General features: G+C 43.2%; 1 protein-coding gene across 2 annotated transcripts in view; it reads right to left on the bottom strand.

Moving 5' to 3' along the window:
* Positions 1 to 19,166, bottom strand: part of clptm1 (CLPTM1 regulator of GABA type A receptor forward trafficking) — a 50,501-nt gene that overhangs the window by 17,592 nt on the left and 13,743 nt on the right. For both annotated transcript variants that reach the window (XM_041179279.1, XM_041179281.1), the window contains 6 exons: positions 16,782 to 16,905; positions 14,715 to 14,873; positions 11,805 to 11,922; positions 10,917 to 11,002; positions 10,502 to 10,622; positions 3,092 to 3,336 (listed from right to left, as the gene is read on the bottom strand). In XM_041179279.1, the coding sequence (XP_041035213.1) occupies positions 3,092 to 3,336; positions 10,502 to 10,622; positions 10,917 to 11,002; positions 11,805 to 11,922; positions 14,715 to 14,873; positions 16,782 to 16,905 (853 nt within the window). The remainder of the gene's footprint in view (positions 1 to 3,091; positions 3,337 to 10,501; positions 10,623 to 10,916; positions 11,003 to 11,804; positions 11,923 to 14,714; positions 14,874 to 16,781; positions 16,906 to 19,166) is intronic.

Raw genomic sequence — 19,166 nt, 5'->3', positions numbered from 1 at the left:
GTTGGTAAGGAGGATTTTGCAGGGTTGACAGGGCTGGGTGTGCCTTTGTCGTTTCCAGTGTCCCGGTTGAGTGGCCCATGCGGTTTTATTACTTTTTGGCTTTTCTGTAGCAGTTTAGTAAAACTGAGTGGTGTGCTAGACCATTTCAGAGGGCAATTAAAAGTCAACCACATTGCTGAGAGTCTGGAGTCACATGTAGACCAGACTGGGTAAGGATGGCAGATTTCCTGATGGCAATGGTGAACCAGATGGGTTTTTAACTATAAATCGATTGCAGTTACTGAGACTAGCTTTGAATTCCAGATTTTTAAAATCAATAAATTGAACTTATTAATTGAATTTAAATTCGAATAGCTGTGGTAGGATTTGAACCCACATCCTCAGCGCATCAGCTGAGCCTCTGGATTATTATTAGTGACATAAACACTACACCACCACCTCCTTCATTTCCCCTGTGGTGGCGAGTTCGACGTTCTGACCACTCTTTGGGCAGGAGTTTTCCGGACTTCCCTATTGGATTTATTAGTGGCTATCTTATTTATGGCCCTTAGTTTGGGTGTCCCCTACAAGTGAAAACATCTTAAAGTCCAACCTACCAAAATCCTTCGAAATTTTAAGACCTCCTTGAAGTCATACCTCAGCCTTCGTTTTTCTGGAGAAAGGAGTGTCAGCCTAATTCAATGAAGGAAGCAGGGACAAGAAATGTTTGTACCCACTAGCTGAAACATTAAAAGGTTTCAAAGAAATATTAAAAATGAAAATGTGCAACTGTGACCAAAAAGGCAAGAGTCACTGAAAGAAATCATCTTCCTTTCACAGAATGATATAAGCCGACAAGAGACAGCAGAACGCATTAAATCCAGTCTACTTTTTTGATGAATTCCACATTAAAGAATCATATAGCACAGAAGAAGGCCATGCGGCTCATTGTCTGTGTCAGTTATCCAATTAGTCTCCCTGTTCTGCTTCTTTTCTCTGCAAATGTTTCCTCTTGCACAAGTTTTTAAAAAAAAACTATTACTATTTTGTTGCAATTCCTAAATTGGTCATGTGGAAATATGACATTTAAGTGTCTGGCGATTTGTTGGCATGCTGAGAGTTTATAGTAGCTCAAGATTCCTATCTCACTGACTTTTGCAATGGGGTCAACTTGCAAGAAAAGAAAGCTTAGAGGTTTAGTTAAGATTGCAGGGTTTAACTGGAGGATGTAAGTCAGTGTTAAAGGGTTAAAGGGAAAAAGCCACGAAACATTTTCCAAGTTATCTAAGTAAACATAGCAACAAAGACACCAAACACAGGTTGGCGAAGTCCCTCATCAATTCCCAGTATTTACATTGCTGAGGCAACACCTTGGAAAATCAATTAAAAGCAAATCATTTAACAATAATTCCTCCAGCCCCTTCTCCAGTTAAAAAAAAGCTAACCGAAGAAAGCATCTCATTTATATTCCGTACTGGTGAGGTGCTGCTGCACACGGAGTTGGCAGTGCAGCTCACAGGCCTCGCAATTAATATCCAGACCCAGTGAGGTTGTCAACGTAAAAAATTCTGAATGGAATCTACAGTTCCGTGGCTGCAAGAGCAAAACTGTTCTCTGCTATTGGCAGAGGTCCAAAATAACAGGTCTCCACAGACATTACAAATATCTCAGGGGGTAGATGTTTTTTACGAGCACGCATTGGAATTTGCTAGATTTTAGTGGTGTGGTAAATGGAGCAGAAAAGGATTTCTTCACTCCCTTTCTTCACCCCCCCACCTCCCTCCGGAAAGCATTGAATCATGCTGCAGCACGGGTCTGGAGTGGGCAATCTTCATCCGTAAGACTATAAATTAGGTAACTCGTTAGGAATGAGAAGGGAGGAGAGTTAACCCTAACCCAGTCTTCACTCAAAAAAACACACAAGACCATTTTTTTTTGTGCATGCTCAATGGATACTGATTGTAAGCGAAAATCCTGCCTGATGTTTTATAGCTTCTTAGTTGTGCTGGTCAATTGATTCGTAGAGACTAGAGATCAAATCTCCAATAGCTTTACAGATCACAGTATCACATTAAACGGTGCATTTCCCTACAAAGCCGTAAGGGGACCGCTGTGTCGAGCTTCAAACGGTAACCACCTAAACCGGGTAACTGGTTGGGAGGTAGGAGAGAGTAGGGATAAAGGGAACATTCTTCAATTGGCGGAACGCGACGAATGAAGTTCCTCAGGGATCCGGGCTGGGGCCTCAGTATCTCACCATATTAATAACTTGACAAAATGAACAGAGAGCTGTATATCCAAGCTTGCAAATGACACTAAGTGAGGAGGCACAGATAGGAAGAAATTACAAAGGGGTGGAGATGAAGTAGTGGTGCTACGGCAAATAGAAGTCAATATGGGAAAATGCGAGGTCATCCATCTTGGATCCAAGAAAGACAAATCAAATTTTTTTTCTCTTGGTTGACGAAAGGCTATGAACTGAAAAGCAGCAAAGAGATACAGATGTCCATGTGCACAACTCGCTAAAAGCTAGTGGCCTTGGAGGGAATGCAGCACAGCTTCACCAGAGTACTACTGGAGCTTAAAGGCTTAAATTATGAGGAGCTGGTTGCATAAACTTAAAATGGATTCACTTGAGTTTAGAAAATTGAGGCGTTTAAATCCGACAGGGTAGATACAAAGAAACTACCTCCTCTAGGGTCGGCGGGGGGGTTGCTGGTCGAATCAAGAACAAGAAGGCATAATCTTACATTAGAGCTAGCCCAGGTAGGAGTACAATCCAAGGGTAGTAAGGCCGCCTCTGAGCTTTCTTCTCCAAAAGGTTGAGGATGTCGAGGGGCAGTTGAAATTTTCAAGATTGAGAATGATAGATTTTTGGTTGGTGAGGGTATCCAGGGCTAGGGCAAAAAGGCAGGAAAATGGGAGGTCAGCCAAAATCTAACAGGATGGCTGAAGCGGGTCAAAGGCCAATTCACGTTCCTACATTCCTATGCAGCTACTGGGCTAGGTCTCTCAACTGGAACTTTAGGTGCTCCACAATCAGGCTTACAACTATAATTGAGAACATGACTTATATTGGATATTAAGCGGGGGTGGGGGGGGGAGAAAAAACCTTCACTGAATCCTGCTCCTCATCTGGTTGGTCGTACAAATCCTCTCCCCAGAAATTCCATGGAGATTTGGTACTCTGCGCAGCATACAGCTGCCATTTCCACAGTGACAGCGGGCAGTAGGTCATACGCAAAGGGAGTTTCTCCAGCGTGTCGTTGATGGGAAAGTAGTCCTTCTGCAGGTTCCAATAATCATTGAAATAAATTATTGGGTAATAGTCACCACTGACTGGATCAAACTTCACATCTGTGGGAAAATCAAAACAGGACCCAAGAGAAACATCATTCCACATGGCACAGTCTCCAAGTATTCCACAATTCACTGCATTAATGCTCATATAATCACATGAAAACAATCACCATTAACTTTAATATAACTTGGGAATTTGGCCATTGCATTATCATTTTAAATTGCCACCTGGGCTACAAATTCCATTCAAACATACAAACTGAAAGAAAGACTTGCATTTATATAGCACTTTTTCACCAGCTATCACAAAGTGCTTTATAGCCAAAGTACTTTAAGTATAGTCGCTGCTGCAATGCAGGGAACGCAACAGATAATTTTGTGCATAGCAAGCTCCCACAAACTGGAATGTGATAATGATCAGGTAATCTCTTATTGTCCTGTTGATTGAGGGATTAGCATTGGTCAGGACACCAGGGATAAATCCCCTGCTCTTCTTCGAAATAGTGCCATGGGATCTTTTACATCCACCCGAGCAAACAGGGGAGGGGGGGGTGGGGGGGGTGCCTTGGTTTAATGTCTCACCCGAAAGATGGCACGCAGCGCAACACCCTCAGTACTGAACAAAAGAAAGAGGAATAAGGAGAAAGAGGTACCAGGTATAATTTTGAACTTGAATTCCTTTCAAGTTATGACATATACATAAAGACGTGAAATTACTGCTTCCCAATTAAACCAGTGTTTATCTCTGTGCATTACCTTTTATTACTGAATGATGACTGATAGTCAGTTCCTTGGAACTTGTCACAAGGGCAGGCGCTCAAGTTCACTTAGCCTCAGCTGCTAAAACTCTTGCCCTTTAGTTGGAAGGTTTTGGGGCACAGGAAATGATGGCACAATTTAGGCTGGCACCGAGGGAGTGCTAAATTGCCCATATTGCCTCGCTCGGATGAAACATTAAAACCAAGCCTCTTCTGACCGTTCAGCAATAAAAGATAATGTGCGAAGAGCTGCCGGTCTCCTTATATCCTATACAAAATTTCTTCAAATATCACTTTAAAATCAGTCATCTGTTCATTTGCCATTCTTGGAACTTGATTAAATGAATAACAATAGTGCCTACACTAAATGAATAACAATAGTGCCTACACTTTAAAAGTAATTCATTGGCTGTGAATCTCTTAGGAACTCGATAAGGTGCTATATCAATGCAAGTGTGCTTGCACTCACGCCACAATATTTTCGTCTGAGTGGGAGAGCGGCCGCAGCTTTTTCTGAGCAGAAATAAATGCAAAGGGACAACAATGCCACTGCAACAGGAAGCGGCCACATCGATCTCAAGAGGCTGACCAAATCAGTCACAGTGACTTGTATTCAACTTCACACAATTATAGAATGACACAGCATTCAGTCAAAAAGCAAGTACAGGCATGATAGAAAGAACAATCCAATTAGCTCCATCTCACCTGTCCTTTCTCCATAGTCCCGCAATTTTACCCCTTCAAGCATTAATCCAATTTCCTTTTGAAAGATAGTAAATTTGCTTCCACTGGCCTTTCAGGAAGCACGTTCCTGATCATCCTAACTCACGACATGAAGCTAGTTTTAAAGCCTCTAGTTTTTTTTCCGCCAACTCCCTTAAATCAATGTCCTTTGATTACCTCTGCCAATGGAAACAGTTTCTCCTTACTTATTCTACCAAAACCATTAATGATGTTGAAGGAGGTCTTGTGGTTCAGTCGGGAATGACCCTGCCTCTGAGCCAGAAGCTCCTGGTTCAAGGGCAACCCAAACTTGTTGGCTAATCAAGGAGCATTTGTGGCGCGGTCCAACAGGTTGATAATCAGCCTGCTAATCCTTCCAACAGTTTCCCCTATTCCCCAAATGTGGGGGAAAAAAAAGTGTGCGTAAAAATACAATTGTGTGTAAATTTAAGACCTGCTTTTCAAGGTCACTCCTTCAGGAGTCGGAGAGTTCGCTACTTGAAGGATTAGATGTGGCTGTGGGCTATTAGAGCTGTACTTGAATAGGCTTTTCATCTATGCCTCTTTGTCTGAATGCTGCTCTCCACCCAGAGTCCATATGACAGCTCAGTCATTCAGGGCCAATCCATGCTTCTTTAAAAAAACCAACACTATAGTTAAGATGTTACTACTGGCCATATTTAGTATAACCATGTGACAGGCCAATATCAGAAGTGGCACTGTAGCACAAAATAGGAGTAACTAATTTTTACTTAGCATTGCCTTCAAGTGCTAGCCTTTACATGCTGTATGACCACCAATAAAAAAACCTTGGCTCAGGCTCAAATGTACAGTAACTACTCAAAACAAATAGACCACAACTCGAGCCTCTCGGATACCATTATTCAGGGTTCCTGTAATCTGATAGCATTTCCTCATCCTCCTCTCCTGAGGGCATTGCCTCATCAAGTGGATGCCTTGATTGCAATTGTCAGCAGGATTTTCAACTGAGCCCATCATGGCTCAGGATTCTTTGGCTAAAGGAGTTTGCTTCCCAAACGTTTCAAGTCCATATGACTCTATCTTTCCCTCCACAGATGCTGCTGGGTTTTTCCAGCAATTTTTTGTTTTTGTTTCAGGTTTCCAGCATCCGCAATATTTTAGCTTTCACTTTCCACTTTGATGTTGGGTAACCTCTTTTTTGATAGAAACATAGAAAATAGGAGGAGTAGGTCATTCAGCCCCTCGAGTCAATTCCACCATTCACCGATCTTGATATCCGAGGTCTGTTTAAAAGTCAGAAGACATATTCCAGGTTTTAGATATATGTGGGGATGCAGGTAGGAGAGCAGTAAAGGGTGATGAGAACTCAGCAAGAGTGGGGCAATGGATGCCCTACCAATCTTAATGGCAGGCTCATTTAATTAATTAAATAACTTGCACCCAACAGACTGAGACCTGGCTTATAAGCGGCAGCTGAACTTTAGTGGCAGGAGGTCCCTACTGGGGCTTGTAGGAACAGTCCCCAACAGTAGAGGGAAGGAAAAGAGACAGTAAATGGGAATAAGAGAGGTGGTTGGTGGGGAGGTGGGGGATCCAGACCACGACCGGCAGTCTGTTGAACAGCACAAGCAAGCAAACAACTGTCTTGTGACAGCTGAACAGCATTGTGAGAGACTGTGCTTTTAAATTTTAAATTAGATGACCCAGAGTGGGCTAGCACACTCGCGTCCCTGACTTTTCAACAGTAAACGAACAGAAATTATACCCCGAGCAACTCTCATCCATCCCACTGCTCTGTACATTTTAACCACCATGAAATGAAGGAGCTCACAATTCAAACCAAGCTTCGTCTCATCCAGTGTTAACTCAGCCTTCTCAAAGATTGGAGTCATGCGTGCACTCAAGGCACAAAAATGCAGTCTAGGTTATAAGAGAGTTTCACTCTTATACTCCTGGGTCCTGCAGTCACACAAGTAGATATAGGGGAGTCAACGTTTATAAACAGGTACCCAAGTGAGCGACCAGAGAAGCTACAGATGATAGTTACAAGCCTGCCTGCAGGGATCAGGCGACAATGATCTGGTTGCCTTTAACCTCTTTATCCCAGGAACACTGAGTGAATGGGATAGATGCACAAGTCTTTAAAAGTGGGGGCACAAGTTTATCAATTTAATACAACAGTGGGTCCTAGGTTTCAAAAATAAGGGCAACAAATATAAAAACCAAAAAGGAGATCAACACTGGACAGATCATGGACAAAATACCGCGTCCGGTTTTGGGTGCCCTAATTTTAAGAAGGGTCTCAAGCTCACGTAGGTGATACAGGAGAGACATGTTGAGATGATTTCAGAGCAGACAGAAGGAGAGATTAAAGAAACTCTGGCACTTTTTCATCGGAGCAGAGGAGGTTAAGAGGGCATCCAATTGGGCATGATCAATATTATGAAGGATTTTGATATAGAAAATAGGGAAAAATTATTTCCACTGGTCAGCAATCTTGGAGTTAGAGGGTATGAACTTAATATCAGCAAAAACAGATAAAGGAGAGATGAGGAGGATTTTTTAAAAGAATAGTGCAAATCCTTAGAATGCCTAGTGTTTGGAAGCAGAATCCATAACAGTTTTGAAATAGAATCAGATAAAATATATTAAAAGTTCAAGAGGAAATGAGGTGAGAGACTAGGAAGCACCACAGCTCCTTCTAATCTGTTAATTCTGAGTCTACTGTTGTTGAGCGGAGATCAACCGACTTGGGATCAAATAGACTGAAAGAATAAACCTGCATTTATATATACACCTCGCACTGCCTCAGGGCATCCCAAAACACTTTGTAACCAATCATGTGCTTTACTGACGTTGTCACTGTTGCAGTGCAGCAGCCAATTTGTCCACAGCAAGATCCCACAAATAGCAACATAAGTCCAGATGATTAATTTATCTGAAACATGGGGCCCTCCTGATCTGCATGGCTCAATAGGTGGTGCGCTTTCCTGCTGAGATATCAAATCAGAACCCTACAACTAACTTCTTAAAAAATAGTCTAAAACTTAAACCAGGACATAATCTTCAAAATAATTTTGGAGGCATGGTGCATTTAAGTTTCCAGATCCATGTCTTCCTGTTTGAATCTCTCCAACCAGGTTTCCGTTCCCTGTTACAACACTGAAAAAGCCCCAACTGAAGTCACACATGACTTTCTCTGTCACAATAACCAAATGTGTTATTATCCTTCCTCCTTTGCTCGGTAGCCTTTGATACGGCCAACCATACCATCTCCCTCCATGGTCCAGCTGGGTGGGACTGCCCCTCACTTGATCTGTTTCTTACCTATCCAATCGTAGCCAGAGAATTTCCACCAATGCCTTTTCTTTCCAAGCCTGCAGCATCACACTGGGCGCCTCGAGGGATTCTCTTCTTCCTCATCAACATGCTTCCCTTTGGCAGACATTGCACCAGCTTCCACACATGCAAGCTGATGACACCCAGTTCTACCACTTCTCCCCTCTATTACTGCTGTGCTGCCGGACTGCTGGCCAAACATCCAGTTTTGGATAAGCATCAATTTTCTCCAGGTGAAGATTTGGAGGTTTGCAGTCATTCCATCTGCCCATTTCCCCGGCAACACCCCTCGCCCCAGAACCCTGCAGCTTTGTTCATCATCATTCTTCAAATCTTTCCATTGAGCAGATTTCATCTCTGGTTTTGCCTACAAAGTGCATTCATTACCTTACAGTTCTCCGCATTAAATTTTCAAAATCATGAGGGGTCTGGACAAAGTAGATGGGGAGAAACTGTTCCCACTCGTGAAAGGATCAAGAACAAGGGGGCACAGATTTAAAGTAATCGGCAAAAGAAGCAAACGCAATACGAGGGAAAAACTTTTTCACACAGTCTGGAACGCGCTGCCTGAGAGCGTGTTGGAGGCAGGTTCAATAGAAGTATTCAAAAGGATATTAGACCGTTGTCTGAAAAAGGAAGAATGTGCAGGGCTACAGGGAGTAGGGCACTAAGTAAATTGCTCATTTGGAGAGCCGGTGTAGATACGATGGGCCGAATAGCCTCCTTCTGCGCTGTAACAATTCTGTGATTCTGTAACATCACCTGCCTCACTTCTACCTCATCCCATGCCTCGGTCACCTTCAGACTGAATTCTGAAATTTACACACTGATTCCTGGTCCTCCAACGCATCAAAATGTAAAACACTCACCCCTTAGGTCACTTCTTTCATTCCCATCCCAAACTCTGTTCCTGAACTTGGTCCATGCCTTTCCTCCTCCTGCCACAGGCTGCTGAAGGCACAGCTGCCAAAGTCCCAATGCGCTGAACTTCCTCGCTAAACTGCTTCATCTCTATGCCTTCGACATTAAAACCCACCTTGAAACCCCATCTTTCACACACCAGCCTTAACGTCCGCTTCTTTGGTTCAGCACCCATTTTTTTCCGCTCATGGTTCCAAGCAGCATGGTGGGACTCTTTCCTATATTAGAAAGGTGCTATTGAAATGTTCCAAAGAGTCATATTGCACTCGAAATGTTAACTAGGTTTCTCTCTCCACAGAGGCCTTTAGACCTGCTGAGTTTTTCCAGCATTTTATTTCAGATTTCCAGCATCCACAGCATTTTGCTTTTATGCTACTTAACTGCAAGTTGCTTCCTTTTTGTTCTTTACTCTTTCATGGGATGTGGGTGCTGCTGGCAAGGCCGGCATTTGTTGCCCATCCCTAATTGCCCTTGAAACGTGTGGCTTGCTCGGCCATTTCAGGGGGCAGTTAAGAGTCAGCCACATTGCTGCGGGTCTGCAGTCACGTGAAGGCCAGACCGGGTAAGGGTGGCAGATTTCCTTCCCTAAAGGGCATTAGTGAACCAGATGGGCCTTTGCAAGTATCGATGATAGTTTCATAGTCATCATTATTGAGAGCAGTTTTCAATTCCAGATTTACTAATTAATTGAATTTAAATTCCACCAGCTGCTATGTGGTGGGATTTGAACCCGTGTCCCCAGAGCATCAGCCTGGGCCTTTGTATTACTAGTCCAGTGACATTACCACTTTGCCACCACTTCCCCATGATCTGTTTTTTTTTATTTGTTCATGGGACGCGGGCGTCGCTGGCTGCGCCAACATTTATTGCCCATCCCTAATTGCCCTTGTTCTGAGGACATTTAAGAGTCAACCACGTTGCTGTGGGTCTGGAGTCACACGTAGGCCAGACCAGGTAAGGATGGCAGATTTCCTTTCCTAAAGGGCATCAGTGAACCAGATGGATATTTTACAGAAAAAAAAAATCGGCAACGGTTTCATGGTCACCATTTTAATCAGACTGTTTTTGCTGAATGTGCTGACACCAGTGAAAAAATATAATTTAGCCAAGTAGCAGCGAAGTATTTTATTCCAGACTGGTTACACATTCAATACCAGGGCTTGCAGCTTCTCAACGAGAAGTCAGAGCTCAGCTTTCTGTACCGAACTGCTAGGTGGGAATCACCATCAAAAAGCAGACACAGAAATTGTTCCGCGAAAGGAATGTTCTGTCTTCATATTACTATTCAACCCTGGTTCATTTTAAGAGGCGAGTCCCTAGAAACATATATCGAGAGTGGTACAGAAACACAGCATTCCTGAGCTCCAGGCTACATTGGCAAAGCTAGCTTTACGCCACCACAGGGCTGTTAACTACTGTAACAATTTGATTTGGAGGAAAATTGAGAAGGGCATAGAAAAGGCCATGAGAAAGTCAAGGGGCAATGATTATTCACTTACACTGGTCTAGAGGAGGTGGCACCGCTCCCATTGCCCATGCTGTGTGATCGTCTACTATGTGGACTGTGAGGTTTGGATGCCAGTGGGAAATGATCTCAACTGGGCCATAGTCTTCAGCTCGCTGCAAAAAAGACGAACATATACAGAAAACATCATTAGACAGCTCTGAATATTTGAAATAAAAACAGAAAGCACTTGAAAAACACAGCAGGTCTGACAGCATCTGTGGGGAGAGAAACAAGAGTCAACGTTTCGAGTCCAACATGACACTTCTTTGGAACTTGCTGAGTTTTTCCAGCACTTTGTTTTTATTTCAGACCTCCAGCATCTGCAGTATTTTGCTTTTATATTAGCTTTGAATATTTGTTGTGTTCAAGAAAGAGCATTAAACATGGATAAAACCTTACAAAAATACCTTAATTATTTCAGGGTCAGCCTCCGTCTGCCCAGTCAGAAGGTTTTTTGTCTTTTGAAACTTCCGTCTCTTGTATTTGTTCAACACTATTGCAAAACATACAGACAGTTAACTAAGGAATAATTGTTACTAGTGCAAGGCACAGTACCATTTTGAGAACGGTAGCATTTTACAGACTTTCTTGGGTCTCCCATTCCTGTAACAATGTCAAACCCAGTTAAATCTGGAATCAATCTACATTTGCACATCAATCTCAGGAACATGCAGGACTAACCATAAGTTAGTAACAGCAAGTCAACAGCAAATAATGGAAAGTTACGGCACAGGGAGGCGGCCATTTGACCCATCATCTCCGAGCTGGCTGCAAAAATGTAATTTAGCTTAATCCCACTTTCTAGCTCACGATCTGTAGCCCTGTCAGTTGCAGCACTTTTACTTCCTATCCAGGTGTATTTTTAAATCATATGGCTATACCATCCTTTCGGGCAGTGAGTTTCCCAGCTCCTCGCTAGTAGTTCTGCCAATTGTTTTCAATCTATGCCTCCTGGTCACTGACTTCTCTGCTAAGGGAAACAGGCCTTCCTAGCCACTCTATTTCAGCCCCTGATAATTGTACATATCTCAATTAAATCTCCCCTCAGCACCTTCTGCTCCTGAGAAAAACAATCCCAGCCTATCCAATCTTTTCCTCATCGCTAAAATTCTCCAGTCCCGATGATATCTTCTGTAAATCTCCTCTGTACTCGCTCTAGTGAGATCCTGTGATCCGGTGGCCAGACCGACCTGCAGCACTCTAGCTGTGGCTTAACTAGTGTTTCATACACGGTTCTAGCTTAAACTTCCCAGCACAAGGCAAAAAAGAGTTATTGAAGCTATGCTTGAGCTTACTTCTTGTGGTCGACACTGTGGCCAGGCGTCTGTACTGGGCTTTCCTCATTGGATCTGGATGAAACCCACTCTTGGTGAAAAATATGTGAACGTACATGGAACCATTGGATTTTATATTCTGTAATAAAAAGAACAAATGTTACTCGCACTTACCAGCTCTAAGTATATTGGAGAATAGATAAATCCTGTCAGTCAGTTGGCTAACACTGATGCCTAATTAGCAGCAGCCATGGAATGCAAATAGTATCACAACACACTGGTAATTTGTTTATTTTTCCAAACAAGGATAAGAATGGTTTCCTGGTATGGGTTTAACGATACACTACATTCCCTCTCATTTGAACTTTTAGCTGGAGATTATATTAAATGTATAAACCCACCTTAACTATAGCAATCAACCTTCAAACTGCAAGCTCAGAATGTAAAGGATGGCTGCATCCTAAGAATGCTTCTAACCAGGATTCACAATAACCTGCGTTAAGATTACACGATGGGGAATTAGTTTCTTTTTTATTCATTCACGGGATGTGAGCATCGCTGGCTGGGCCCAGCATTTATTGCCCGTCCCTAACTGCCCCTTGAGAAAATGGTGATGAGCTGCCTTCCTGAGCCGCTGCAGTGCATGTGGTGTAGGTGCACCCACGGCGCTGTCAGGGAGGGAGTTCCAGGATTCTGACCCAGCGACAGTGAAGGAACGGCGATATATGTCCAAGTCAGGATGGTGAGTGGCTTGGAGGGGAACTTCCAGGTGGTGGTGTTCCCATCTATCTGCTGCCCTTGTCCTTCTAGATGGTAGTGGTCGGGGGTTTGGAAAGTGCTGTCCACATCTTCAAAGCCCTTGGATGGTTAATTTGTGAGAACAGGTGTGACTTGTATTCCTTTGGGTAGAGGAGATGGAGGGGCGACCCAACTGAGGAGTGTAAAAGGTCAAAAGCAATAGATAATGTCGGCACAGAGAAGCAGTTTTCTCTGATGGGGAAAAAAAAATCAAGAACAACAGGGACATAATGTTAAAATTAGACACCATCCATTCAGGCGTGAGGTCAAGAAGTTTTTTTGCAAATACAAAGGACAATAGAAATTTGCAACTCTCTCCCCCAAATAGCTGAGAATGTCAGGACATTTTTGAATTTAAGACTGAGATTACTAGATTTTTGTTGGGTAAGATTAACAAGGGATATGGGAGAGGGTTGAGTAGTAGTAATGTTACTGGACTCGTAATCCAGAGGTTCAGGCTAATCCCCCAGGGACAGGGGTTCAAAATCCCACCAAAGCAGTTGGAGGAGTTTAAAAGAATACAATTAATAAAATCTGGAGTTGAAAGCTCATCTCAGTGATGGTGACCATGAAACTATCCTCGATTGTTGTAAAAACCCACCTGGTTCACTAATGCCCCTTTAGGGAGGGAAATCTGCCGTCCTTATCTGGTCTGGCCTACACGTGACTCCAGATCCACAGCAATGTGGTTGACTCTTAACTGCCCCTCTGAAATGGCCGAGCAAGCCACTCCGTTCGAGAGGCAATTAGGGATGGACAACAAATACTGGCCTGGCCAGTGACACCCACATTCCATGAAAGAATAAATTTTTAAAACAGTGGAAGAGATAAGATGCAGATCAGCCATGATCTAAATTGAACAGTGGAGCAGGGTCAAGGGGGCTGAATGGCCTATTCCTTTTCCTAAGATACAGTGTGCCAGATTCAAGCTTGTATCTCTCATCTTACCTCCTGCAACTCGGTTCAACCTCAATCTGGGAAATCGTAAATAAGGCAGACTAGAAGGAAGAAACTGGTGCACCTACTTGGCCACAGAAAGCAAGAGAAAGTAAACACAGATAAGCGACAAAACTTAACATAGAGACACAAGGTTAAGTAAAAAAAAACAGAGATAGGGAGAAAAGACTCTTTCCAATATTTTAGCTCAGTTAAAATCTTGTTTTAAGGCCGGACACAGGAATGTCATGTGAACACATTAAACGTTCAGTAGATGCAGCCATTATTAATTTTTATGCCTCAATTCAATTAAGTCCCATGATTAAATTTTATTACAAGCAATTCTTTCTGTATTTCACTTTGGAACAGGTCTGGCCAACAAAGAGGAACAAAAATGGCATATCTATAGCTTGCTGCAAATAAAAATGAGACCTTGAGAAGGTTAATGACTGATGAGCATAAAACCTTTTGCATCTGTCTGTCCAAAAGCATCCTTAATTGTAAAAGCATAAATTCCATGCAGGCATATTTATGTTCTGTATATTACAGTAAACCTATGGAATTTGTCTTTGAAAAAGCATTTGCAACAACAGCTTAGATTTATATAGCACCTTATTTAATTAGGGTTGGCTAGTTGATAAATCAGTTTGGTGGTTTGTAGACTAATAGAACACTGCTTTCCATTGTTAACCACATTGCTGAGGGTCTGGAGTCACGTGTAGGCCCGATCAGGGAAGGGTCCCAGGTTTCCTTCCCTAAACGACGTTAGTGAGCCAGATGGTTGACTAATTTTTTGCTTTTATGATAATCTGATAGCTACATGGTCACCGTTACTGATACCAGCTTTTTATTCCAAATTTACTCAATCAATTTAACTTTCTCGCTGCTCTGGTGTTATTTGAACTTGTGCATCTGGATCTTTAGCCCAGGGGCTCTGGATTACTAGCCCACGAACATGACTACCACGGAGTGAGAGCTTGCACGTTGGAGTAATCTTTGGTGCTGTGCATGAGGAAACCCTCTTAGCTAAAAGTCCAATAAAACACAAGGCATTCATTCACAAATATCACTGACAGTAATTTCTGGGCTGAAGAGTCATCAGCCCAAGGGCAGAAGCAATTCAGTAACTCCCAGGGCTTTCAATTTTACACAAGCCAGATTGCTGAAAAAAATATTCAAATAGCAGAGCTGCTGTACCTCCGTTGTTTCTATTTCTCCATAGTGCTCATAACATCCAGTCCCGGACTCTCCACTTGTCCAGTCTCCATACACCAGATCAAGGTGCTCCCAGAAAAGTGGAACAGTGTCATTAAATTCTGTGAAGTGCTCATTCTCTGAGATATAAACACGTAGGTCCTGTCAAGATCGTAAAGGAGATACTTTGGGATAATGTGAAAACAAGGAATGAAAAATCAATTTGAATAATTTTGGTGACAGTGCATAGCCTAGAAAAGCATGGCATGGTAAATCGGATTCAACCTGCAAGAAAAAGTAACAACGATTGTTATGTTTCTTTCTACTGTCTAGGCCATTTTTCACAGTGTTACAAATTGCGGTTGATAAGATTGCGGTTTTGGGACTGCGTTTAAGGTAAAATGAAGGGGGTCATGACCTGTTCTGAAGTCTGCCTGGCAACAGGCTCAGGTGGTTTGATTGTTAGAGATTAAAAGGGGGCCAGATTGTTTTACTGGGAAGAAGGTACAAGCTATTTATTTACACTTGGAAACAATGGCAGCAGCCTCTGTGCTAATAGTGGTTAGACTGAGAGTCTCCAAAGTCCTAGAAAAGTGTCGAGGATGTCAGGTTACAAACTGTTATGCTTTAAACTGTCCATTTACTTCCAAGATAAAAGGGGTCCCATGGATAGCTAATTAGCACCTGTACCTGGATACAAGGCCCATGTGATTCACACTGCCATGGTGATGTGCTTCAAGATGGGGTAGTTACAGAGGAGGCCATATTCTTAGAACGTCTCAGATGGGTTATTCTGCCAGCGTCCCGGAGGGAGGGGAAGTGTGTGTGTGCGCTGCGAGAGTGAGAAAAGAGTGAGCGAGAGCAAGGAAGAGAGGAGCTAGAGACCAAAAGTCTCTATGGTTCACTGCACCAGGATGCAGGTGGAAGCTTGAGCTTGACCAAATTCATAAGGAGTTAAAAAGAGGTTGGATGATTCACCTCATTCAGAAGAATACTTCTGGGGTTAGAAGTTACCAGGCTGAGAAACAAAAGCAATAGAAATAAACCCTCAGGAGCCAAGAATCATTTTTGGCCCGATTGAGGGAGAATTGAGTGTCTACTTAAGAGGACATTGAAGTGTGCTTTTTCAGTTGTGCTAAAAATAAGGGAGGTATTCCGTTCTGTGGTTTAAAGTATAAGTTGCCTACAAAGATGGTGTTTGGTCAGTAGTGCTTTTAGTCTTTTGTTACAGTAAATGTCTTACGACATGCAATCCTGTTGTCATACATTCAGGCATTAACTGGAAGTTCGAATTTCTTTTTAAAAGAAATTGGTCTCTATGGGGATCATAACAACATGTCGATTAGAGTCAACAGGGTCTAAGCACTGTCCCCTACAGGACCCACACATTAATATGTGGCCAGCAAAATGGCAGAAAATAAGGCACAATGTCAGCCATGGCTCAGTAGTACTCTCAGCCGAGTCAAAGGGTTAGAGGTTCAGGAACAAATCTGAAGACTTGAGCACAAAAATGTAGGTTGACACTCCAGTGTAGCAGCGAGGAAGCCCAGCACTTCGGAGGTGGTGTCTTTTGGATGAGATTTTAAGCTAAGATCCTGTCTCCTCTCTCGGGTGGACGTAAAAATTCCCACGAAGAAAAGCAGGGGAGCTCTCCCCATTTTTCTGGCTTTTATATCCCTCAACCAACATCGCTAAAAACAAAATTACTGGGTCGTTATAATACAGTTTGCAGGAGGTAGCAATGCGCAAATTGGTCGCCATGCTTCCCACATCGAAACAGTGACCACACTTCAAAAGTCAGTCATTGGGTGTAAAGCCAAAAAATTAGAGTGTCCTGGGATCGTCAAATGGTGCTATAAAAGTACGTCTTTAGAACTAAATGCAGAAAATGGTGTAAATGCACACCAAGTGTGTCAGAAGATGGGTTGAAGATTTCAAGTTGATTGCTTCAGCAGAAGCAATTTGCCTCTCTTTCAGGTGCAGACACTCATGTTTTCTAAGTAAGGCTATGTATTTTTTTGAGGTGGTGGGGGGATGTGGGGGAATGATTCAGAAAGCAGTTTAGTTTACCATAAGTGTGTCTTTGGGGAAAAGATTGCGGCTGGGATGTCGCACTGTTCCGGTTGGATCACTCTGCTCCGGAGGTGCACTTCCACGACGGAACCAACTGCTGATCAGCCAGATGATAAAAATTCTGAAATACAATTTTAAAAAATAAAATTACTGCTCAGAAGAATAAGAGATCAAAAACAGAATTCTAACACAACACACCTGCAAAGGCTTGCATTTCATAAGACCATAAGACATAGGAGCAGAAATTAGGCCATTCGGCCCATCGAGTCTGCTCTGCCATTCAATCATGGCTGATAAGTTTCTCAACCCCACTCTCCCGCCTTCTTCCCGTAACCTTTGATTCCTTTACCAATAAAAAACCTATCTATCTTGGTCTTAAATACGCTCAATGACCTGGCATCCACAGCCTTCTGTGGCAATGAATTCCATAGATTCACCACTCTCTGGCCAAAGAAGTTTCACCTCATCTCTATTCTAAAAGGTCTTCCCTTTACTCTGAGGCTGTGTCCTCGGGTCCTAGTCTCTCCTACTAATGGAAACATCTTCCCCACGTCCACTCTATCCAGGCCTTTCAGTATTCTGTAAGTTTCAATCAGATCCCCCCTCATCCTTCTAAACTCCATCGAGTATAGACCCAGAGTCCTCAAACGTTTTCATTCCTGGGATCGTTCTCGTGAACCTCCTCTGGACCCTCTCCAGGGCCAGAACATCCTTCCTGAGATACAGGGCCCAAAATTGCTCACAATATTCTAAATGTGGTCTGACCAGAGGCTTATAAAGCCTCAGCAGCACGTCCCTGCTTTGATATTCTAGTCCTCTCGAAATAAATGCCAACATTGCATTTGCCTTCCTAACTACCGACTCAACCTGCAAGTTAACCGTAAGAGAATCCTGGCCGAGGAATCTCAAGTCCCTTTGCACTTCAGATTTCTGAATTCTCTCCCCATTTAGAAAATAGTCTATGCCTCTATTCTTCCTACCAAAGTGCATGACCTCACACTTCCCCACATTGTATTCCATCTGCCACTTCTTTGCCCGTTCTCCTAACCTGTCCAAATCCTTCTGTAGCCTCCCCACCTCCTCAATACGACCTGTCCCTCCACCTATCTTTGTATCATCTGCAAACTTAGCCAGGATGCCCTTAGTTCCTTCGTCTAGATCATTAATGTATAAAGTGAAAAGTTGTGGTCCCAACACTGACCCTTGTGGAACTCCACTAGTCACCAGCCGCCATCCTGAGAAGGACCCCCTTATCCCCACTCTCTGCCTCCTGCCAGACAGCCAATCTTCTATCCATGCTAGTACCTTGCCTCTAACACCATGGGCTCTTAGCTTACTGAGCCTCCTGGGCGGCACCTTGTCAAAGGCCTTCTGGAAGTCCAAGTAGATAACATCCATTGGCTCTCCTTTGTCTAACCTACTCATTACCTCCTCAAAGAATTCTAACACATTTGTCAGGCATGACCTCCCCCTTGATGAAACCATGCTGACTTTGCCCTATTTTACCATGCACTTCCAAGTATTCTGAAATCTCATCCTTAATAATGGACTCTAAAATCTTACCAACGACCGAGGTCAGGCTAATCGGTCTGTAATTTCCTATCTTTTCCTCACTCCCTTCTTAAACAGGGGGGTTACATCAGCGATTTTCCTCTGGGACCCACCTTGACTCCAGTGATTCTTGAAAGATCACCACCAACGCCTCCACTATCTCTTCAGCTATCTCCTTCAGAACTCTGGGGTGTAATCCATCTGGTCCAGGTGATTTATCCACCTTCAGACCTTTCAGTTTTCCTAGCACCTTCTCCTTGGTAATGGCCACCATACTCACCTCTACCCCCCGACTCTCTTGAACTTTGGGGACGTTACTTGTGTCTTCCACTGTGAAGACTGACGCAAAGTACCTATTCAGTTCCTCTGCCATTTCTTTGTTCCACATTACTACTTCTCCAGCATCATTTTCCAGCAGCCCAATGTCCACTTTTGCCTCTCTCTTACCCTTTATATAACTAAAAAACTCTTGCAATCTTCTTTTATATTACTGGTTAGTTTACCTTCATATTTAATCTTCTCCCTCCTTATTTCTTTTTTAGTTGTCCTCTGTTGGTCTTTGTAGGCTTCCCAATCCCCTGGTTTCCCACTGCTCTTCGCCGCATTGTATGCTTTCTCTTTAGCTTTTATGCTGTCCCTGACTTCCCTTGTCAGCCATGGTTGCCTGGTCCTCCCTTTAGTATGCTTCTTCTTCCTAGGGATGAATTTTTGCTGTGTCTCCCAAATTACTCCCAGAAACTCCTGCCATTACTGTTCCACTGTCTTTCCTGCTAAGCTCATCTCCCAGTCAATTCTGGCCAGCTCCTCCCTCATGCCTCTGTAGTTGCCTTT

Source organism: Carcharodon carcharias, chromosome 34 (genome assembly GCF_017639515.1).
Source record: "Carcharodon carcharias isolate sCarCar2 chromosome 34, sCarCar2.pri, whole genome shotgun sequence".
NCBI classification, from domain to species: Eukaryota; Metazoa; Chordata; class Chondrichthyes; order Lamniformes; family Lamnidae; genus Carcharodon; species Carcharodon carcharias.
The sequence above is the reverse complement of the archived record's forward strand: the minus strand, read 5'-3'. Positions and strand labels throughout refer to the sequence as shown.